The 22,627-nt window shown below is 40.8% G+C and overlaps 4 protein-coding genes across 6 annotated transcripts; 2 read left to right on the top strand and 2 right to left on the bottom strand.

Annotated features, from left to right (window-relative positions):
* Nucleotides 1-1,859: 1,859 nt before the first annotated feature.
* On the top strand, nt 1,860-5,006 carry LOC142528562 (uncharacterized). Its single transcript, XM_075633602.1, has 4 exons — nt 1,860-3,146; nt 3,243-3,668; nt 3,789-3,983; nt 4,239-5,006. Exons 1-4 carry the CDS (start codon nt 1,860-1,862, stop codon nt 5,004-5,006), a joined length of 2,676 nt encoding a protein of 891 aa, XP_075489717.1.
* LOC142528560 (uncharacterized) lies at nt 5,003-6,046 on the top strand. The gene has a single exon (XM_075633601.1). It carries the CDS (start codon nt 5,003-5,005, stop codon nt 6,044-6,046), a length of 1,044 nt encoding a protein of 347 aa, XP_075489716.1.
* A 6,645-nt stretch (nt 6,047-12,691) lies between these two features.
* On the bottom strand, nt 12,692-13,389 carry LOC142529205 (glutaredoxin-C11-like). Its single transcript, XM_075634666.1, has one exon. The coding sequence runs from the start codon at nt 13,243-13,245 to the stop codon at nt 12,937-12,939; it is 309 nt and encodes a 102-aa protein (XP_075490781.1). The 5' UTR covers nt 13,246-13,389; the 3' UTR covers nt 12,692-12,936.
* A 4,275-nt stretch (nt 13,390-17,664) lies between these two features.
* On the bottom strand, nt 17,665-20,767 carry LOC142530089 (BTB/POZ domain-containing protein At1g03010-like). 3 transcript variants are annotated; one of them, XM_075635863.1, is made up of 5 exons: nt 20,359-20,448; nt 20,079-20,197; nt 19,692-19,758; nt 18,381-19,589; nt 17,665-18,277 (listed from the first exon to the last, which is right to left on the bottom strand). In XM_075635863.1, exons 3-5 carry the CDS (start codon nt 19,710-19,712, stop codon nt 17,741-17,743), a joined length of 1,767 nt encoding a protein of 588 aa, XP_075491978.1. In that variant the 5' UTR covers nt 19,713-19,758; nt 20,079-20,197; nt 20,359-20,448; the 3' UTR covers nt 17,665-17,740. The 3 variants fall into 3 exon arrangements, with proteins under 3 accessions (XP_075491978.1, XP_075491976.1, XP_075491977.1); XM_075635861.1 differs by lacking the exon at nt 20,079-20,197 and having other exon boundaries at nt 20,359-20,767; XM_075635862.1 differs by lacking the exons at nt 20,079-20,197; nt 20,359-20,448 and adding an exon at nt 19,845-20,062.
* Nucleotides 20,768-22,627: the final 1,860 nt, after the last annotated feature.

Below are 22,627 nucleotides of genomic sequence, written 5' to 3'. Positions count from 1 at the left end.
ACTTTGTACTGTTTAAGGAAGAAGACTCGTGCAACAACACAAGGAAGACAGGCAATTAGCAATTAGCAAGCAAGGAAAAAGGAATTGAAAATCATTTTGTCCACTTGCTCTTCTGGCACACACATACACATATATATATAGTACAAAATGGGAGAACTGAATCTCTTCCAATATTGAATGCTCAACAGAGAAAGGGTCATATATTGAATGGCACACACATATATTGATTAAATGATGATTAATGACATTGAATTAAGGTGCGAATAAAACCTCAATTACAATTTTTTTTACATATATGTCCTTAAAACTTAAATAGATTGACCAAATAAAAAACTTAATCAAACGTGCCGAAACAAAAAAGAAAGAATATCAAGCAATAGCCGACATGATAAATACATGTTAGCAAAGTGACAATATAAATGACAGTGCACAAAAACTCTTGTGAGAAAGTGGTCTTCTATTTGGATCACTAAAAAATATTATTTTTAAGTCCAAAATATTATTTTTTATTGTGAATATGGGTGAAGTTGACCCGTCTCACGAATAAAAATTCGTAAGACTCTCCACCATAGTGATCAAGCAGTACGATGGTTCTTGTTTCAGTTTTGTTTCTTGAAACCCGTTTTATATTCAGTTTGCTTCAAGTATATTAAATTAATTAAAAGCAGATAACATGTTGATCCATATATAAAAGTAGGAAAATAAATTTTGTTTTTTTTAAATAATCATGAGTAGGTCTTTTGTGAAACGGTCTCACGAATCTTTATCTGTGAGACGGGTCAACCCTACCGATATTCACAATAAAAATTAATACTCTTAGCATAAAAAGTAATATTTTTCATGGATGTCCCAAATAGAGACCCATCTCACAAAATACGACTCGTGAGACCGTCTCACACAAGTTTTTGTCAAGAATCATTCACGACTGATACCCCTGTAAAGGTCCGGGATAATGGTGACCCATTTCCGGGTTAATGATGACCCGGGTTATCGGTTGAATAGCCCGGGTCAGAAGACAACTGCCCGGGCACTTCTTCTCCACCCGGTTTCTCATACAGGTACCCAGGTAACCAACTACCCAGGCGACCTCGAGAATTGCACCACACTCGAGTGTGATAGATACAGGCAGCCTAATCCGTCAGAACCACTTGGGCTTGGAGTGTCCTAGAAGTCATCAGAAGCTACAAGTATGGGCAGCCGACTTGCCATACTTAGTAGGTGGCACACGAATCGAGGTGCATACCCCATTTTCTACTATAAATAGCAGATATTAATGTCATTTAAACATTCAGAAATCTTTGAACTAAAAGCACTTACATATTTCCCTTCAAATATTGCTTGTGTTCATAAAAAAGCCTGCTGACTTAAGCATCGGAGTGGCCACGTCGGACATCCCTCCGGCGCCCATTCACGAGTTACTTTCTTGTTTACAGGTGTTGATCCAAGCCATTATCTTCACTCAAATTCCCAAACATTATAAATTATTGATTTGGTCCATTGGAGCCTCGTACCCGGCTCACCTATTTTAACGAGATCACATCATTGGCGCCGTCTGTGGGAAAACACTGAGTTCGAGACGTTGATATGGCTCGTACGAGAAGAACCAACCAGGGTAATTCTCACGCCCAGGGTGATGGGGGGCAAACTTCAAGACAAGCTGATGTTAATAACATTGGAACAAACCTCATTACCCTGACCCCTGAAGAGTTAAAGAAAATGATGGCCGATGCCGTTGTGCTAGCTATGGCCAGGAAGGAGGTCTCTCACCCTGTCACACCACCCGGTGATAAACAGGGACGTGATCAGGGATTTGAGCAGGAGCAGGAGCAGGGGAAGGGCAGGGAAGGAGGGATAACGAGATGGTAGGAGAAGACGAGGGATCCAGTGCTGGGTCCAAATCTCCTACCGTGGCAGAGGAATTGATGGAATTAAGGCAGAAGATGAAGGTCTTGGAAGGACAATTGGAAAGACGGAGCGTTGCCCGGGCAGTCCCGAGAGGATGCCCGTTTTCTGATATCATCGTCCGGGAGCCTCTTCCTGGAAATTTCAAATCTGCAAATGTGAAAGACTATGATGGCAATGCAGACCCGGAGGAACACCTGGTCAGGTTTGAAAATATGGCCATGTTGCACTGTTACACTGATAGAATCAAGTGCAAGGTGTTCCTAACAACACTGGTGGATTCAGCTCAGAGGTGGTTCAAAGGCTTGACTTCCCAAAGTATCAGTTCCTTTGGAGACTTCCAGAAGGTGTTTTTACAACATTTTAGCAGCAGTAAAAAGTACAAAAAGACTGCTTTTAGCCTTTTTGAAGTTAAGCAGAACCCAGAAGAGAGTTTAAGGGCCTATATCAGAAGATTCAACAGAGTGGCCTTAGACGTCCCTACTTGTGCCACTGAAACGAAGACTACTGCATTCACCCAGGGTTTGAGAGAGGGTGAGTTCTTCAAGTCACTTACTAAGAAGGTGCCGGGAGATTTCGAGGATCTATTGTCGCGAGCAGAAAAATATATCAATATGGAGGAGGCCCAGAAACAAAAGAGGGACGCTGTGAGAAAAGAAAAAGGAGACCGGATGTCTAAGCCCGATGAGAGGGGACAGAAAAAAGGCAATACATGGCACTTTTCTCACCACGTGCCTCTGAAAATTGCTCGGGAGAGGGAAGTGCAGGAGTGCAGCAGAGATTTGGCCCCGGATTATCAGTTATCCCGGCCAGAAAAAAGTGGATTTTGCTCTTTTCACAAAGTATGCCACCATAACACTGAAAACTGCAAGGCACTAAAGGGGAATTATGCCTCATCCTCCATCCCGGGACCCAGTAACAATAGCCAGAGGCCGAGAGTGCCACCTTGGACATCTCGGCCACCAGGATCCAGCGCCCGAGGAGGAAGTGTGAGGAATATCCCGAGGATTGAGCCCAGTAGAAGAAGGGAGCCTGAGCCCGAGAGAAAAAAGAATTCGCCCCCTGCCACAGGAATGATCAAAATGATATTAGGAGGCTCTACTGATGGAGATTCTAACCGGGCGAGGAAGGGGAGAAGCAGGAGGGAATGTTTGGAGGTAGAAGGAGCAAGAAGGAATGAGGCGATCATTAGTTTTGGCCCGGAAGATTTGAGAGGGGTGAGTCTGCCCCACAACGACGCCCTGGTGATCCAAGCCCGAGTGGCGAATTATGATATTCTACGGGTCTTTGTGGACTCAGACAGCTCTGTAAATGTAATTTTTAAAGATGCCTTTGTACAGATGGATTTGCAGGGCTACCACCTAGAGGCTGTGGAGACTGCCCTCTTTGGTTTTGCTGGCCATATGGTTTACCCGGAAGGGGAGATCATGTTGCTATTAACCTTGGGTTCTCAGGATCTTAAGAGGACGGTGATGACTTCATTCACCGTAGTAGATTCCCCGTCATCATATAATATCATTTTGGGGAGACCGGCTATGAACGAATTGAGAGCCGTAGCATCCACATACCACCAAAAGATAAAATTTCCAGTAGGAGCTCGGGTGGGAGAAGTCCGAGGAGATCAACCATCCTCTCGGAAATGCTATGTGGAGGCAGTTCGGGCGGATCAGAGTAGAACAAGGAAGGAAGGGAAGAAGGCAAGGGTGGACAGGGAAAGAACGATGGGGAGAGGAGAGGTGCATTTTGTGGCAGAAGAAGAACAAGAAGTAATAGAAATTGGACCAGGCCAGCAAATCCGGGTGGCCCGAGATCTCAGTATATCCACTCGGGTCAGTCTGATTCATTGTTTAAAAACTAATATTCATGTGTTTGCTTGGTCCCAACAGGAGTTGACAGGGATTTCTCCCTTGATAGCAGAACATCAATTGAACATCCTCCCGGGATCTCACCCAGTAAAACAAAAAAAGAGGCACTTTGGCCCGGAAAAGGACAAAGTAATTGATGCGCAAATTAAGGAGCTTCTGAAAGCTGGCCACATTAGGGAAATTCAATTCCCCACATGGCTTTCGAATGTGGTCTTGGTACCCAAATCTACCGGGAGGTGGCGCATGTGTGTAGACTTCCGCGATCTCAACAAGGCGTGCCCCAAAGATCATTATCCTCTGCCCAGGATTGATCAGCTGGTGGATTCCACCTCGGGCTATGAATTGCTAAGTTTCATGGACGCATACCAAGGGTACCATCAAATCCCTCTGGCTAAAAAGGATCAAGACAAAGCCAGCTTCATCACCTCGGGAGGTACATTTTGTTATATTGTAATGCCTTTCGGGTTGAAGAATGCAGGGGCTACTTACCAGCATCTGATGGATAAAGTCTTTGAGAAGCAGCTGGGACGGAATGTGGAAGTCTATGTGGATGATATTCTATCCAAATCCCGAGAGGGTGCCAGCTTTATTAGTGATCTAGAAGAAACTTTTGCGACTCTCATGCATTATGGAATCAAGCTTAATCCTGCCAAGTGTATTTTTGGCGTGAAGAGTGGCAAATTCTTGGGATTCATTGTGACAGACCGAGGGATCGAGGTGAATCAAGAGAAAGTCGAATCTGTGCTAAGCATGCCATCTCCCCGATCTGTCAAGGAGGTACAAAAGCTAACTGGGAGAATTGCTTCCCTTTCCAGATTTATTTCCCGATCAGCACACCAGAGTTATCCTTTTTTTCAAATCTTAAGAAAGGCCCAGCAATTCGGATGGGATGAGAAATGTGAACAGGCCTTCCAGGACTTGAAAATTCATCTTGCCGGGCTCTCGGTGTTGGTGAAACCAGAACCTGGAGAAAGATTATATGTCTACCTGTCCGCTACAGAGTATGCTGTCAGCTCTGTTCTAATAAAAGAGGAAGGAACTGATCAAAAACCTGTCTATTATGTCAGCCATGCTCTAAGGGGGCCCGAGCTCCGGTATAGCGAAGTGGAGAAAATTGCTTTGGCCCTGGTCATGACCGCCCGGAAGCTAAGACCTTACATTCTGTCACATCAGGTTATTTTTCTTACCAATAGTCCTCTGGGTAGGATCATGACTCACTCTGAAGTATCGGGCGAATGATAAAATGGACAGTAGAGTTGGGTGAATATGACATCGAGTACAAGCCCCGAGTGGCCATTAAAGCGCAGGCTTTGTCAGATTTCTTATCTGAAATGATCCAGCCCAGCGAGGAGGAGGTATGGAAAGTATCAGTGGATGGGGCATCTAGCCTGGTGGGGTGCGGAGTAGGGGTGGTATTAGTGTCTCCCTTGGGAGAAAAGGTCAAATTAGCATTAAGAATTGATTCCCGGATAACCAATAATGAAGCTGAATATGAGGTTGTTCTTGCAGGTATTCGAGCTGCCCGGGAAGTTGGAGCTTCTCGGATTATTCTATATTCTGATTCACAGCTCATCACTCAACAAATAAAGGGCATTTATGAGGCTAAGGATGACAAGATGCTTAAATATTTACGGCTCATTCAAGCCCAAGCAGAAAGCTTCATGGATTGGAGTATTGAACAAGTACCCCGAGAAGAAAACAGTGAGGCAGACGCTTTGGCTAAAATGGCTGCTTCTTTATCAGAAGTTAATACCCGGGAGGTGTTGCATATTACTCGGCTGGTTCTCTCTACGGCGGAAGAAGCATCACCCATGCCTGAAGATTCATGGATGACACCACTGATCGCGTATATTACGAACCATGAGCTCCATGAGGATAAAGCCCGAGCTCAGAAGATCAAAAGACAAGCCCCCAGGTTTGTTCTCTTAAATAAAATTTTGTACAGAAGATCATTCCAAGGACCGTTTTTGAAGTGTTTAAATGAAAAAGAGGTGGATTATGTTCTCCGAGAAATTCATGAGGGGTGTTGTGCCGAGCACCTCGGAGGAATGTCTTTAACTCGAAAAACAATGCTTGCTGGATTCTGGTGGCCCACCTTTAAACAAGATTCTGCTCGTTTGGTCCAGATTTGTGAGGGTTGTCAGCATCATTCGAATTTCAGCTACAGCCCGGCCACTCTCATGAAGCCTATTTGGGCATCCTGCCCTTTTTTGATCAATGGGGCATGGATATTGTGGGTCCTTTTCCGGTTGCCCGGGCTCAGAAAAAATTCTTACTAGTAGCTGTTGACTACTTTTCTAAGTGGGTTGAAGCTGAGCCTTTAGCAAAGATCACCGAACAGGAAGTATTGAAATTTTTATGGAAGAACATTGTGTGCCGGTTCGGAGTGCCCAGGAGAATAATCTCGAACAATGGAAGACAATTTCAAGGCAAAGGAATTACATCATGGTGCCAGGAAATGAAAATCACTCAATCTTTTACCTCTGTTGCATATCCTCAAGCCAATGGTCAAACAGAAGTTGTCAATAGAGTCATTGTGCAAGCATTAAAGGCAAGACTTCAGGGTAAAGGAAAGGATTGGGTGGAGGAGTTACCTAGTGTCATATGGGCTTACAGAACTACTCCCCGGGCACCTACTCAAGAAACTCCCTTCAGTTTGGTATATGGTTCTGAAGCAGTTCTTCCAGTAGAGATCGGGCAGACCTCTTCCCGGGTAGAATCTTACCCGGAGGACAATGACCAGAGCAGGGCCATGGAGTTGGACTTAATAGAAGAAAAAAGGAACATGACATTTATTCGAATGGAGGCATACAGAAATCGGGTGATGAAATCCTATAACAAGAGGGTCCGTATGCGAGACTTCCAAGTTGGGGATTTAGTCATGAAAAAAGTCAACCCTGCTGGGGAAGTTGGGAAGCTGGAAGCCCGACGGGAAGGACCTTACAAAATCACTCGGAGAGTCAACTCGGGATCCTTTTATTTAGAAGATGCGCAGGGACGTCCCCTCAAAAGGCCTTGGAATGTGTTTAACTTAAAGAAGTACTATGCATAATAGATGTAATTGTTTGACGGAAGAAATCAATAAAAAAAATATATATTTTCCCAGAGTATTGCGTTTTATATCTTGGGAGCTGCTATGACCCGGTTCTTAAAAAGCCCAGGGCACTACACCCTGGCTCGGGGCGCCACACCTCGACCATTGCCAAGTCCCGGGACATGATCCCCGGCCCAAGGCTCCGTACCTTGGTTCTTAAAAAGCCCAGGGCACTACACCCTGGCTCGGGGCACCACACCTCGACCATTCCCAAGTCCCGGGACATGATCCCCGGCCCAAGGCTCCGTACCTTGGTTCCTAAAAAGCCCAGGGCACTACACCCTGGCTCGGGGCGCCACACCTCGACCATTCCCAAGTCCCGGGACATGATCCCTGGCCCAAGGCTCCGTACCTTGGTTCTTAAAAAGCCCAGGGAACTATACCCTGGCTCGGGGCGCCACACCTCGACCATTCCCAAGTCCCGGGACATGATCCCCAGCCCAAGGCTCCGTACCTTGGTTCTTAAAAAGCCCAGGGCACTACACCCTGGCTCGGGGCACCACACCTCGACCATTCCCAAGTCCCGGGACATGATCCCCGGCCCAAGGCTCCGTACCTTGGTTCTTAAAAAGCCCAGGGCACTACACCCTGGCTCGGGGCACCACACCTCGACCATTCCCAAGTCCCGGGACATGATCCCCGGCCCAAGGCTCCGTACCTTGGTTCTTAAAAAGCTCAGGGCACTACACCCTGGTTTGTGGAGTCCAAGAAATACTCCTTCTGAGTTCAGGTTTAAATCTCTACATCTGGAGTATTAATTAAGCTACTTATTTAACGTATGGACCGGGACCCCGGGTATTCGATTGAAATTACCGTTTTCTCCTACTAAGAAATACTCATAAGTTATTACATTACCCGGGTTGCGGAAAAATTGTCAAAAATCATATTGAAAAAGCACAGCGACAGAAAGAAATCAACATTTCCTTACAAAGTTCAAAGGCAAGAAATACAAAGGAAAAAATACAGAGTAAATTACAGGCCTATTCTAAAGTCTGCTGCCCTGATGGTCCTCCGGATTCCCCGGGAGTCTTCTCAGCCTCTTTCTCGATAGCATCATCTTTGGGAAGGGAAGCAATGGCCTTATCAATATCAGGAAAGCCCTCCTTATCTGTCGGAATCAGACCTATCTCCTCAAATTGCTCCTGGCATTTCTCAAAGCCAATCGAAAAGTATTTGTAGGCCCTATCTTCAACAGCTGCTTGGAATTCCGCCGATTGAAGGAAAGTAGTCCTCCATTCTTCATGGGTCAGCTGAAGAAGTCTGAGCTTATCTTCAGCAACTTCGGCTCGATGTTGCTGGGCACTGGCTTCATCCTCGAGATAGCTAATCCGAGATGCCAGGAACTCAATTTGCCTCTGAGAAGCCTCCTCCCGGGCTATGCTCTCATCACGAGAAAGTTGAGCCGCGGCCAGCTCTTGATTAGCTGCTTCCAAGGAAGCTTGGAGACTGGCAATTGTCTCCTCATGAAGCTTCTGAGCCCGGGCCATCTCTCCTTGGAGATGGTCATGAATATCCTGAGCCGCCCGGGCTTGCTTACCCTTCTTGGTTGCTACCGCTGCCACCTCTTCAAAGGCCGAAACTAGCATCTGGGCAGCCTGGACAAGAAGGAATCTTAAAAAAGAAAAAGGGGGAGGGAGAGAGAGGGAAAAGAAATAAAAGAATAAAACTTACAGACAGAAGACGGTTGGACCCCTCCAAAAACCTCACACTAGAAGGAGTGCTTTTCAGGATAGCTATCTCAGCAGGGCTGAGCACCTTCTTGAAATGCTTAACACCAACAGCGGAAGCTCTCTCTCGAAGATGTTAGCCAGAGAAAGCTGGTCGGTTGGAGGGAGCTCTTGGCGAGGTTCTTCATTGGACTGGGGGGGGAGAGGAGGAGGTGGAGCAGATCGGAAGGCGCCTTGGTCACCCTCGGAAGGGTCTTCGAGAATAACCAGCTCGGGTTCTGCAGTAGCTTTTCGTTTTCTCTGAGTGAGGGGAATGAGATCTTCAGATTCCTCCAAGTTCTCAGTCATCGCCCGGGAAGCGCCATCCTGGGGAGGTTCTTCCCGGGACACCTCAGCTCTCAAGGCTGCCGCTTCTGCATCCCTTTTTTTTTTCTTCCGCAGCTGCCCGGCGAGCCGCCATTTCCTTCTCTCGGGCTGCCTTCTCAGCTGCACGCCTTTTAGCAAAAGCTGCTTGCATCTCAAAGTTATCTGCATAGAGGAGTGACAGGGTTATGACACAGTAAATAAACAGGATAAAGGAATAAGGAAGCACAGAAGATAAAGTATGTACCGAGTTGAGAACCCGAGCCAGCCACCTCATCAATTATCCGGTCTATGGGGTCCTCAGCCCGGGCACTCAACCCATAGGCCACTAAGTTCTCTTCTGAGATAAGAATGGAAGAGGAGTACTTGTGTCCCTCCACGAGGGTTTGACTCAGGAGGAAAGACTCCTCAAATTTGTAGGATGGAAGAAGGGAAGGTTGTTGGGGAAGGGAAGGGAGAAACCGGGTTAGACAGGGTAAAGGACCCGAGAGTTGGATGTAAAAAAATCTTCCTTTCCATCCCTTTTGAGAGGAAGGGATGTCATCGAGGAATCGGGCGTTTAACCGGGATTTAAGGGAAAATGCATTATCCCCGAAATGGCAAGAAAAATAATAGTGAAGGATGAGGGGGGTGATGAGAAGATTATTCATTTTAAAAAGGACATAGGCCGAGGCCATAATCCTAAAAGAATTGGGATGAAATTGATTGACAGGTACACCAAAAAATTTGGCAACATCAATATAAAATGGATGAACGGGAAACCGGAGACCATTCCTAACCTGGTCCCGAAAGAAAGTTGTGTACCTAGGAGGAGGGTTATCGGCCCTATCAAAGGGCCCAGGTATCAAGATAGAAATGGAAGAAGGAATATTGCCCAGCGCTCGGAGTTCCTCATCTGCCCCCAAACGTAAGGCGCTTCGCATAGAGGAGAACCAGGGAGTTCCCGGGATCTCGACCGCCCGAGGACTCGAGACCTTGGCTTTACCCTTACCTTTGTTCTTCGCAAGAGCTCGGGCCCGGGGTGGCCAGAAGATAAAGGTTTAGAAAAGAGAGGTTTGGTTGGAAATGCCACTGGTTTTTTAGAAGGTTGGGTAATGGAGCGACGTGGGGGAGAGGGAGGAGAATCGGAACGAAGTGCGGAAGACTCAGCGCTAGGAGAGCCTCGCGCATTCGCTCCTGAGGGGGAAGAAGTGGAGTGAGACATTTTAAAAGAAGAAAACTTACGATGATATATGCGGTGGAAGGTTGCCGGAAATGATTTCGGACAAGTAGAGTCTCGAGAAGAGAATTCGCAAGAGCTTCGCTGCAATTTCGAATTTGAGAGTAATTTTTGGAAAACCTGTTAGTTAGTATATATAGGCGGTGGGGGAAGATCTCAGTCGTTTATTTAAAAAGCATGCGTGGACGACCACGATTTGCCTAGAAAATCGTACCAGGCATACGAGGTGACACACGCAATAATTAAAAATGTCAGACTTATCGGCTCATCGAAATACGAAACGTTCCTGATCGTTGATAGAAAGGGCACGCATTATCATGGCACCCCGTGGGTTACCCAAGATCTCATCTTAAGCCCGGGAGGTCTGAGGCCCCGGCATCTTATCTTAATCCCGGGAAAAGTAAGGCCCCGGTACTTCATTTTGAGCCTGGGGAATTTTAGGGCCCGGTTTTTTCAGTTGATCACTTATCAGTTCTGGATATTTATTCTGATTCATTTTATGGTACATATATCATGCGGTGTCAATGAAATACGTACAATAAGAGTAACTAGATAAGTATTTTTTATTATTATTATTATTTCGGGAATTCTTTACCCGTTACATCAAAAAATTCCTCTTCTACAGAGGCTATCCACTTAATCACAAAACTCTTTACAGAGCTACTAGTGAACGCCTTCATAAAGCTAGCGGAGTCGGCAATCTTCTGCAGCGTCCTCCTCTCTTTATGAAGCAATAGCTGGAGGATAAAGTCGTCCTCAAAGAGGTCCTCCGTATCAGAAATCTGCAAGCGTTCCCGATACTTTGCAAGCTTGGCCACCAGTTCAGGAGTGATAGCCTCCTCCCACTCGTGAAGAAGCTGAAGTCCTTGCAGCTCCTCCCAGTAATGGAGGATCTTTTGGAAGACTTCATCTTCCAATTCAGATTTTCGTTTCTCAAAAGCCGCTTGCATGAACTCTGCTGCCATGTCGGGAGCCTTCGAACCACTGGAACCCGCCATTGCACTTCTTAAGGACTGAGTTGATGGAATGTTGGAGAATAGGTAAGCAGGTTACTGTATATATATATATAGGAAGGAATCAGTCTCCATCGTCGATCCGAATCCAATCGGACGATCAGAGGGAATCTAGGAAATTGAGCAGGCAGATGAAAAGACATGTACGGGTATCGAGGAAACAGGCTCATTATTACCTCGGAATTCGAACAATTTTCGACGGTGTCACTGTTAACGCATGCAGCCTAATGACATTCATTGGATTTCCCGAGAATACTAAACGATGAATGTTCAAAACCTGAGAAATATAGAAGCCTGACACCTCATCACTTCTGCAGGATATTTAGAGACCCAAGGCTCTTATTCACTCTGGGATATGTTTTGGAGTAAACATGCATGACTGATCGGGACAGCGAGTCAAGCTCTAGCCCGACTATTTTTAGGATGTGTGGTGATACCCCTGTAAAGGTCCGGGATAATGATGACCCATTTCCGGGTTAATGATGACCCGGGTTATCGGTTGAATAGCCCGGATCAGAAGACAGCTGCCCGAGCACTTCTTCTCCACCCGGTTTCTCATACAGGTACCCAGGTAACCAACTACCCAGGCGACCTCGAGAATTGCACCACACTCGAGTGTGATCGATACAGACAGCCTAATCCGTCAGAACCACTTGGGCTTGGAGTGTCCTAGAAGTCATCAGAAGCTACAAGTATGGGCAGCCGACTTGCCATACTTAGTAGGTGGCACAAGAATCGAGGTGCATACCCCATTTTCTACTATAAATAGCAGGTATTAATGTCATTTAAACATTCGGAAATCTTTGAACTAAAAGCACTTACATATTTCCCTTCAAATATTGCTTGTGTTCATAAAAAAGCCTGCTGACTTAAGCATCGGAGTGGCCACGCCGGACATCCCTCCGGCGCACATTCACGAGTTACTTTCTTGTTTACAGGTGTTGATCCAAGCCATTATCTTCATTCAAATCCCAAACATTATAAATTTTTGATTTGGTCCGTTGGAGTCTCGTACCCGGCTCACCTATTTTAACGAGATCACATCAACGACCATTTTCTTTATTCAAATTTCATCTGTCATGGTTATAAGATAAATTACAAAAAGCAAAAAAACAGGGAAATATTTCCGAAAATAGGAAGTGAATTATTAACGGGAAAACAAAATAAGGAAATGCAATCGGAATTGAATCCCGAATTTTCCAAATCGATTTTACCAAAACTTGTGGCTGGGCAACAGCTTTGTCTGGTTTTGGGATGATCCTAACACCCCAGAAAATGAGACTTGTTGTACTGTATGGAAGTTAAGACAGGAGAGGACAATTAGATTATTCTATATTGGTAACACTCCCAAGCTAGCTGCTCATATTTGTGTTCGTGAAGGAGATAGCACAATAAATGAAATCCTCCAATTATTTGAACATGAAAAGACAAAATCGGTTTTCGGCATAAAATCGAAGACGTCTGTTTTAAAGTCACTCTCTTCTTTAGTCTCTTTCAATTCAAATTAAATTTTCACACGTTGTTAGTGCGAGTCAAATTCAAAAAATGACTCAAATACGAGCAAAAAGAAAAGATATTAACTGAGAAGTTTCTCTATCCCATTACAGCACAAGTCACCAAAAGTAGACTTATGCCAATACAAAAGTTGACAAAACCAGGAAGCCTTTTTGACATTTGACACGCTCCCTCGCTATAACATGTTAAAAAGGAGATTTTTTCCTCCACACTAAACATTATATATACTACGCAATCATTTGCTATAAGATTGGTAACCATCCAATTCGCTCAGTTGTAGAACAGGTAAATGAGTTCGCTAAAACCAAATGGCCTTGGCATCAATGAGCATTTGCTTTAAAGATCCTTCAACATGGAGAGAAATTACATCTTTGGATGAGCCCACGAAAACCCCGCCAATAAACACCGCAGGCACCGCGGGGTTACAGCCAAGCCCTTTCAAAGCCCACTCCATTTCCCTGCCCTTCGTATCTTGATCAAGCTCATGCACTGCAGGGCTTGCGCCTAAGTCGTAGAACAATGCCTTGATGCTGTGGCACATGAAGCACGAGCTTTTCGTGAAGATCACCACCGCTTTCTTTGATGCCAAATCTCTTACTCGTTCCATTAATTTCGAAAACTTGTATTAAACAGTCGATTGAAGTGATAAGTAAGAAACTTTGTTTCTATATAATTTGCTAAGATGATGTTTGAAACTTGGGAGTTATGCACTTATGCTTCTTTTTGCCCCTTGGGAGACCTGTCTTGTGTCTTTCTGATACCTCATCATCCTTTATTTATAGAGGGGAATTCACGGTTGTCGATTATCTTGAAAACCAAAAAAAAAATGCATGAAAATCATAAAGATACTGGAGAGATAATTGTTTGGATAGAACAATGACCCTTTATGACTTTGTTGATGTGACCCTTTTGTGCTACAAACAAGTTGACGTGCCATGTCTTGTGATGGTTACTTCTACAAATTGTTTCCGAATCCATATTAAAATTTAGTTTCTTTGATTATCGTATTCATAATTTGTTCAACAAAGATTATTGAGTCGTCATAAGATACATCAAAAGTTTATTACAATCGTTATCGCATCAAAATATTGAGACTGTATTTCTAACTTTCAAAACCGTAAAAATACCAGAAAAGAAAGATTTTCAATGATAAAAATACCCCTGGCTGGTGTGCTAAAGGCAGAAAGTTAAACTCGGATATATTCTTTCATATATATATATATATATATATTAGTTGTGGGAAAAATTCTATGTATGAATATTTTATTTTATTATGCAACTGACACAAAGGCGTGTTACTGCTACAAATGGGGCATAAAAAGAGCACAATCTGTGTGTTTTTAGACAAATTTTCACATAATATATATTCCTCAACTTGGAGGAGAGCCACACTTTTTTAATACCATATTCTTTTAGAATGTCAACCAGTGGCTTTGGATATATGAAACAGGCTGATTTGAAGTTACAGAAGGATTCTGAATATAAAGAATTAGCAGTGCTTTATTCTAATTCTTGAGGTTTCTGTTGCAAGATCCTTGGTTGGGTGATGTAAGATGAAGGGTGAGTTTATGCTACCCTCCTCATGTATTTATATAAGTTGATCGGTCGATCATCTAATACAAAACAAAAACCGAAAGATTTACTCCCGGTGTAGCATACTCACCCAACTGAGTTTTTATGTTTAATATCTTTATTTTTAGAACTTTCTATATTAACTACATGTTGTTTTTGTACTTGTTTTTTCTAACCTATGTAATTATTTTTCTATGGTATTTAAACTTGTGTTTATAAAATTATTTTGTGTTATAATGTTTTTATGTTGATTTTATAATTTTCTCCTCATTTTTATTGGAATTGCTTCAATATTGACGGTGTATGTTTAGCCTAATTCCTTGTATGAGAGGATGATTTGGTTGGATATTTGATGACTATACAAGATAAGAACTTATCCCTACACATTTCGGCTTCGGGAACTTTATTAAACTTTTTACATGGATTCCATATATTTTTTGTAGCAGAAAATATGAGTTTTTTTTCCACATATTGATTATATTGTCATTTATTAATTATGTTATATTTATTGAGTTGAACAATCTTAAAAAAGAAAATGTATTTTATGCTAATTTTCGCCTTCAAGCCCGGTTACTCGTGTTTGTTAAAAAAAATTACATTTTTAGTCCTATATGTTTGTATTTTTTGCGATTTTGATCATATATGTTATCAAATTTAGTCTTAATCTTGTATCTTCTTACCTTTTGACAATTTTAGCCATTTCTTAATTGAAAGTGATGATGTGACACTACACACATAAATATCAAATAAGCATTAAGTCAAAAAAATGATTAAAATTGCCCAAAAAACAAAGATTAACCGGCTAAAACTGAAATTTCATGATATAGATGACCAAAATCGCAAAGAAACAAATATCCAATACCAATAATGCAATTTTCCCTTAAAAAAAAAATTCTTTTGAGTATTAATGGACGATAATATAACTTGATCATCGTCATCATATTACATATATAATCTTTATTTCCCTTTTAAAAGGATGAATGGATGATGAATACACACACATATACATATATATTACATTCTTGACAATACTTGTCATCCAATTATTTCAGCATCCAACGGGAACATGGCATAGGCTGCAGATGCCAAACCTTGAGGTGTTTAAAGAGTAAACGGTGAAAATCTTTTGGCCCTTATCAAGATTCTTGCATATTTTCACTTTTATATAGAATAATAATCTAATCCGCGCTCATGATTTTTAATGTAGCAGAGACGAGTTAACGTCCTTAAATGCTAACTTTATCATTATTTTATTTGAGACAGGTCCAGCTTCATTGTTTGTTTCTTTATTATCAGGCTGTGGGAGCCATTGCTATCTGGTAGGGTTAGGTAGATCCCTACTGGTTTATTAATTAATTCCAAAATGCATGCAAAACGATATATGAGAGATTTAAAGTATCTTAGTCTCTCTCTTCTTTAGTCTCTTCAATTCATATTATTTCTCACACATTGTTAGTGACAAAACCAGGAAGCCCTTTTTCACATTTTACATACTCCCCCGCTCTAACATGTTAAAACAGAGATTCTTTCTCATACGTTAAGCGAGTTTGCTTGAACAAATGGCCTAGGCATTAATTAATGCGCATTTTTAAAACTTGGGTATTTATAGTGACACAAGTAATGATGACATTGCTTTCAGTGATCTTTCTCTCTTTGAGAGCGTGATGACTGCTCATGCCCTACTTTCTGACACTGTCATAACTGACATCTCATACTGCATTTGGTACTGTCACATCAATCTTGCGTGTGCTGAAAGATATGCCAATGATTTCACAACATGATCCTACACATGTGGGCTCAGGATTGACATTTGTCTCGGAATGCTCGGGCGATGGTCGCTATGCTAGGCTATCTCTCTAAGTTTATTATACTGCACGGGCTAAGCTTATATCCCGAGCTCATTCAAGCGTAGGCCAGTTTGATTATCCTCTATGGTTTTTGCAGTCCTGGAGATGGGACCCGAAGTGGTTCTTGTCACGACTTGAGCTATGGGATGACCCAAGTATTTCTCGCTATATCATTTGCCAATTAAGAACTATGCTAAACTTGGGGAGTTATGTTTTTTTCCTCTTGGAGACCTGTCTTGTGTCTTTCTGATAACTCATCATCCTTTATTGATAGACGGGAATTTTGCAGTTGTGGGTTATGTTAGCTTACCTTGAAAACGAAAAAAGAAGAAGCACGAAACCATAAAGATACTCGAGAGACATTTGTTTCGATAGAACAATGAAACTTTATGATTTTGTTGATATGACCCTTTTGTGCTACAAACAAGTTGACCTGCCAAGTTATCACATCAAAATTTTGAGATGATTTTTCTAACTTTCGGTACGTTAAAAAACGTTAAAATACCCCTTGCGGGTATGCTAAAGGCAGAAATTAAACTCGGATATATTCTTTCATATATACATATTAATTAATTGTGGGAAAAATTCTATGTATGAATTTTTTATTTTATTATGCAACTGACACAAAGGCATGTTACTGCTACAAATGGGGGCATAAAACGAGCACAATTCTTTATGTTTTAAGACAAAATTTCACACAATATATATTCCGAGAGCCACACTGACACTTCTTTAATACAATATTCTTTTGCAATGTCAACCAGTGACTTTGCATATCTGAAATTGAGTGATTTGAAGTTACGGATGGATTCTGAATATAAAGGATTAGCAGTGCATGCTTTATTCTAATTCTTTAGGTTTCTGTTGCGAGATCCTTGGTTGGCTGATGTTTGATAACTTTACAAGAGGCTTCGGCAACTTTATTAAACTTTCTACATGGATTCCATGCATTTTAGTAGCAGAGAATATGAGTTTTTTTAAAGAGGAAAGAAAAATTTGTTACAACCGGATCTCGAACATGTTTAATGTGAGATCGGTTTATCATATGATTAGCATAAGGTGTATCTTTACATTACATCCAATAAATTGTGATTTCGACATATGAGTCCATAAATTATTGTAATTGGGTCTCGAACCCGATTACATGTGAGACCATTTGATGAGATGTTTCGCATTCATCATGGTAATACATTTACATTACATCAAAAGGTTCAATTATTAATTTGGCTACGTACTTGGAGTTGGTAAAATACATCTGCAAATCAATTTTAGACCCTTGATTTTGCATTAGAATGCTCCCTTGTATTTAGCACGAACTCGACCATGTGAGACCATTTTGACCAACCAACTCCGCAGGTATATAATTTACTCTAAAATGGGGAGAGCAAAGCAAGATTTTTACATGATATCAACAAGTAGTTAGAGTTTCTAATATTGGCTCATGGTGATATATATATATACGAGGAACCAAGATTGCTAACCATGGCTACTCGTGAAACTTTTTTAATATTTATAAGCCGCTGCTCATGATATATATTTTTAAAATTTAAGGAGTTTAGATTGCTAACTCGACTCGTATATTTTTTTCAAGTATCAAACCAACGAGAAGCCAAAAATTATGAACCTGAAAATCACACAAACCATAGCAATCATATACACTCATCTATTTACATATAAACAAAGTTATGAAATCGAATGGCACCTTCTTTTCTGAAAAGCAAACCGACTTTCGGAACTTGCCTTGGCCTCTATGGGCTTTTCTGTAGCCCGAAACAATGAATTAATCTTGCTTAACGTCTTCGTAAATGACTTGAATAACCTGTTGGCAGGATGCGGTTTCACGAGCTCTTGTTTGATCGACACGTGGTCTTTTTCAAGATCAGTTAGCCTCATTCTCATTCTGGCAACTTCAAGCTTCAGCTCCCGGTTTTCCCTTCTGACTGATGCGTAGTTATCTCTTGGCGATATGCATCCACTCCCTGTCCCTGAACGGTGGTGGAGTTGTCTCGTCATCGACCCAAAGAGGAAATGGTTCTGCCCCCCAACCCCATTCATAGCATTTCTCAACCTCATTTGTTCAAAGTACAGAACTTGAACCGCCATTTGCACTGGTAACCGTTCATTTTGAGCCGCATGACTGCAGGCTTCTTGACTGAGTTTTTGGCTGTCTATCGCCTTGCAAATTCGGTACCGTTCCGAGTCCTTAATGTTGGGATGGGCCTGTTGGTTCATTCAGAAAATGGTGATCATTAAAAAGTAAAACTTGATTGATGATTATACTAGATTCTCGTCGCTTCTTTTTTAGGTTTTAAGAGTCGCTCACCTTGAGAAACATATCTGAGGCTCGGTATAGTCCATCATGCACCATACGAGCATGGCCCGGAAGTAGTTCCATGAGTGCTGTGAATTTTGATGGAGTTAGGTTTGAATCTAGTGCAACTTCTGCGAGATAATTGTCCAAAAGCTTAGAGACTTTAATGATTGAGCTCTGATTCGGTGATCCAGGGCTGTCAAAGCCAAAGACCATCTCACTTTCATCCCGAAATTGCTTATCATCATCACCATCATCACCATCATCATCCTCCTCATCCTCGTCGCGATTCAAGAAAATGGAGAAAATACGAAGTATCGAATCTATATCATAGGAATGACTGTGACTGTTTCCATATGAATTTACAGGAATCAAAATATCTTCAAGAATCGCTTGGTCTAATTGCAGACCTATCCTTCTTTCAAGATCTGTACTGCAAGATGTGGAAGCTTCTACTACTGCAGCCGATTTCAATAAACTTGAAAGAAACGCCATCGGAACTGTGCTCTTTCTTGATTGAGTTGGTAGTAAACCTACAACCGTTTCAATAACCACCCTTTGTTTCTTCTGAAAATCAAGATTTGTAACATTCCCTTTAACCGGTTGAGAATCTTTTACCCCAAGACCATGGAGAGAGTTCTGGGCATAGTTTATCAGAATTCTACATATGGTATCCTGTTTCAAGCCCTTCGTTTTGACAGCAGACAGAACTCTTTGAAAGAAATCAAGATTTAGTATTGTGAGCGACTTTCCCCGCCAATCTATGGTAGTCTCTGGATCAGAATTTGAAGGAAAATTATGCTCCAGCTTCGACAACCCTGAAGCCAGCTGCTCTTTACATGCATTATTTGAAATTGAGTCGATTATCCTGCTAATAAGATTGATCTCCTCGGATGTTGGCAACAGACTTTCACAGCTATGAAGAACGGATATTGAATTCGGTATGCTCGAGAGGACTATCTCCCTGAGGTACCCTTCAGTCCTGTCTTCAAGATTCATCTCAGAAAACTCTTCTGTCATTTCAAGAAAATGCGCCGCACACCGAAGCATAGCAACATTTGATGTTGTAATCTTAAAACTCACGCCATAACAGAACTTTGCAGCAAGCTCAAATGCATGTGATCCACCGGGAACGCTTGAGAGATTTAGCCTTGATATCTTGGAATCTTTTGCCTCCACCAATAATTTTTGTATTCTTCCACTTCGAGAAACTAGAGGGAACTGCAAAGAATATACGCATCGCCTGATCGGGGTTTGTTTTTAATGGCTATATAAAAAATCTGTTAGGTAATCAAGATTATGAAATGTATGCATAGTTCTTACTTTGTGAAGCGCAAAACTCATCGTTCCAACTTCAATGGTTAGGTCACTGGAAGCATCAGATATTGGCCTGGAACACGAATATGATCAGATTTACACCTTTAATTCATGACAAAAAAAACCCATAAAAGCAAAATAAATAACATCTTTTCCTACAAATGCATCCACATATTTGAATCCATTGAAGCTGGAGCACAAACATTAATCGGTTTCTTGGACTTGGGCTGAGAGAATCCGTGGAACCTGCGCACTAAATTACTGATCTTTGTCCTAAATGTCTTTCGATATCAAGGAATGGCACAACTAATCTTTAAATGTAAATAAATTTCTAAAGTGACAAGTATTGAAACAAAAGTACTAGTGTAACATGAAAATTAATTGACCCTTTACCTGTATTGTGAGATTGAACATGAGGTGTTTTGTCTCCAGAGGAACTGTATGTAATTTATTGTTTTTGACGGCAAACCAGAACAAAGGGGTCTAAACAGAGAACATGCGCTTTCTTACCGCTTATTAGTAACAATTCTCATTTTAACAATGCACATACATTTATAATTTAATCAACACAAGTGAAAATACAAAACTCAATACCAATTCTTGGTAATTCAAGAATTTTAACTTTGGAGTGAACAAAAACAAGAAAAAGTCATCCAAGGAGTACTTTTTTTACCATTCATTAGCATATTTAGAACTTGAACTGGGACGAAAGTATCTCTTTCCCGATATGCTTGGCTTCATTTCGGCAACAGTAGCAATGCCCATTAACTAAACAAGCTGAAAATCCCGGAAAAGTTCCCCTTTTTTCTTTCTTTCTTTCTTTCCACTGAACCAACTGTGAAAATGTTCTTTTCTTCAAAATTTTGTTGATCTTTCAAGAACAAATGCGCAAACCCCTTCGTTAATTTTTAATTACACACACAGGATTCAAGAACTCATTCAAGACTAAAGATTTTCGAAAGCTAAACTTTTTGTTTCTTGTCTTTGTAGAAAAATGTAAGCTAAAGTCAAGAACATATTTGCATTGGTGGAAACTTTTCGGTGAAAGGTGCGACCTTTTCTGCTGTTATCTATTATCATTACTGTTATTTTGCTGTGCTGTGTTATTTAAAAAATCGCAGGAATCCGGAAGAATGTGGTGCTTTTGGGGGTTGTAATCATGGCATACTAACTGAGATTAGTATGAAAATTATATTAATTAATCGAAGTGGCTGAAAATTAAAGATGAGTTGGGATTAAATTACTTTTTAGTACCTATTTCTAGCTCATGAAGCCTAAAGCAATCACAATTATGAAACATTATTAACACCTAAATGCTCAAATTTAGAGTGCCTCGAACCATCCCACATTAATTTATTACACAAAAACGTACGACTTGGTGAAACATATGACCAACCGTGGGATTCAAACAAGAACATGTAATGTCGTATGGTTCGTTCATCTTCCTTAATTAGTAGTCACTGCCTTTGTTAATTATTACAAATATGAATATAACAATTGATACACAGACGCATAAAATAATGTTAAATTATGATTTTTGCACATACATTTTAATAATAATAATAATAATAATATAAAATAAGTTGCAACTTGCAAGAAATAATTTCAATATAATAATACAATAAATAATAAGTCAACAAAATTTTCAAAATTTCATCCATACTATATTTTGTGAAGCTCAACTCCAATTAATATTGGATAAATCATGGTTGGAGGGCATCTTAGGTGTTAATAATGTCTCATAATTGTTATTTTCTTAGGCTTCTTGAATACGAATGGAAAAAGTTACTACCACACCAACTTTTTCTATGGACATGACCGAGGAGCTCAACAATATATTTAGATCCTTGTTGTGTTAGAAAACATAACACCAAGTGCAGTGCATTTTTTATACGAAATGATGACATGATCATCTCGTTTAATCTAACAATTTTTTAAATATATCTCATATGATGTGATGTCTACAAGATGATCATGTGATCATTTCGTGTAAAAAGTACCCAACATCAAACGATGTATTTTCAACACAGTAGAGGATCCAAATCTCTTGACATAATCTTCTCTCAAATTTAATTTTTTGCACACACACGTTTTTCTCCTAAAAATTGGCATCATTAAATTTAAAATAATAACAATATTAATAATAATCTCTCTCAGATTGTCAAATTAATAGTTTGAAACATTAAAGATTGAGGGGATGGGCTTCTTGTATTAAATGTATGAGAGGAAAATGACTAATACCAATGCCAATATTAATGAATATATTCATAGGACAGACAGATTTTGTATAAGCATACCCCCACCACCAATCGAAGTGTATGGTCTTAATGAAGATGTCCAAGAAACTATATGTACCCACTTCTTAAATATTTCATAAATAAATGTTGCGTATTAGTACAGACATCGCCAGAAATTTTCAAAATTGGATGACACTTGTATAAATTTTTGACATGATCATATTGTTATTCGCATCGTCTTCTCATAAATTTCAATCTGAGTTAATGAACCGTCGCATTTCGCATTTCCGTGCATCGCGATTTCAACACATTCGACTACGTACGTTTAAGTAATATATGAGTGGAAGGTTACGGTCACGGAGGAGTGATTATAGAATTATGAGGTGTAAAATGTGTACAAGATAGAAAATTTTATAATTATGAGAGGTAAAATGTGTACAAGATAGAAAATTATAATATATTCTATATTTTTTTCTCTCTCTGTGCTTTGAGTATTAATTTTGGAAGTTTATTTAAATATATGAATGTTTTATAGAATTTTTTAAAAAAAATTTGATTGCGATTATAAACTTGCGGAATGTGAAAATGTTTCTTTTTAAAATCAAAAGAAAGAGAAAATTGGTCTCGCTTGCTATATATGTTTGGTATGGTTTACGGGCATTTCGAAGCCCAATTTAAAGTTTTGCTACGCCTAAAATAAATATT

Source organism: Primulina tabacum, chromosome 16 (genome assembly GCF_025594145.1).
Source record: "Primulina tabacum isolate GXHZ01 chromosome 16, ASM2559414v2, whole genome shotgun sequence".
In the NCBI taxonomy this organism is placed as follows: Eukaryota; Viridiplantae; Streptophyta; class Magnoliopsida; order Lamiales; family Gesneriaceae; genus Primulina; species Primulina tabacum.
Note: the sequence above shows the minus strand (reverse complement) of the source record. Positions and strands in the feature narration are given on the sequence as shown.

What these genes read in the sequence shown, in the direction of transcription:
- LOC142528562 (XM_075633602.1), top strand. Translation starts at nt 1,860, where the DNA reads ATGGTAGGAGAAGACGAGGGATCCAGTGCTGGGTCCAAATCTCCTACC. An exon ending in TGCCCCACAACGACGCCCTG is followed by an intron (nt 3,147 to 3,242) that starts GTGATCCAAGCC and finishes GCCTTTGTACAG; the next exon opens with ATGGATTTGCAGGGCTACCA. An exon ending in TGGCAGAAGAAGAACAAGAA is followed by an intron (nt 3,669 to 3,788) that starts GTAATAGAAATT and finishes TGGTCCCAACAG; the next exon opens with GAGTTGACAGGGATTTCTCC.
- LOC142528560 (XM_075633601.1), top strand. Translation starts at nt 5,003, where the DNA reads ATGATAAAATGGACAGTAGAGTTGGGTGAATATGACATCGAGTACAAG.
- LOC142529205 (XM_075634666.1), bottom strand. Translation starts at nt 13,245, where the DNA reads ATGGAACGAGTAAGAGATTTGGCATCAAAGAAAGCGGTGGTGATCTTC.
- LOC142530089 (XM_075635861.1), bottom strand. Translation starts at nt 20,450, where the DNA reads ATGGGCATTGCTACTGTTGCCGAAATGAAGCCAAGCATATCGGGAAAG. An exon ending in TCTAAATATGCTAATGAATG is followed by an intron (nt 19,759 to 20,358) that starts GTAAAAAAAGTA and finishes TTCGTGTTCCAG; the next exon opens with GCCAATATCTGATGCTTCCA. An exon ending in CCTCAGATATGTTTCTCAAG is followed by an intron (nt 18,278 to 18,380) that starts GTGAGCGACTCT and finishes ATGAACCAACAG; the next exon opens with GCCCATCCCAACATTAAGGA.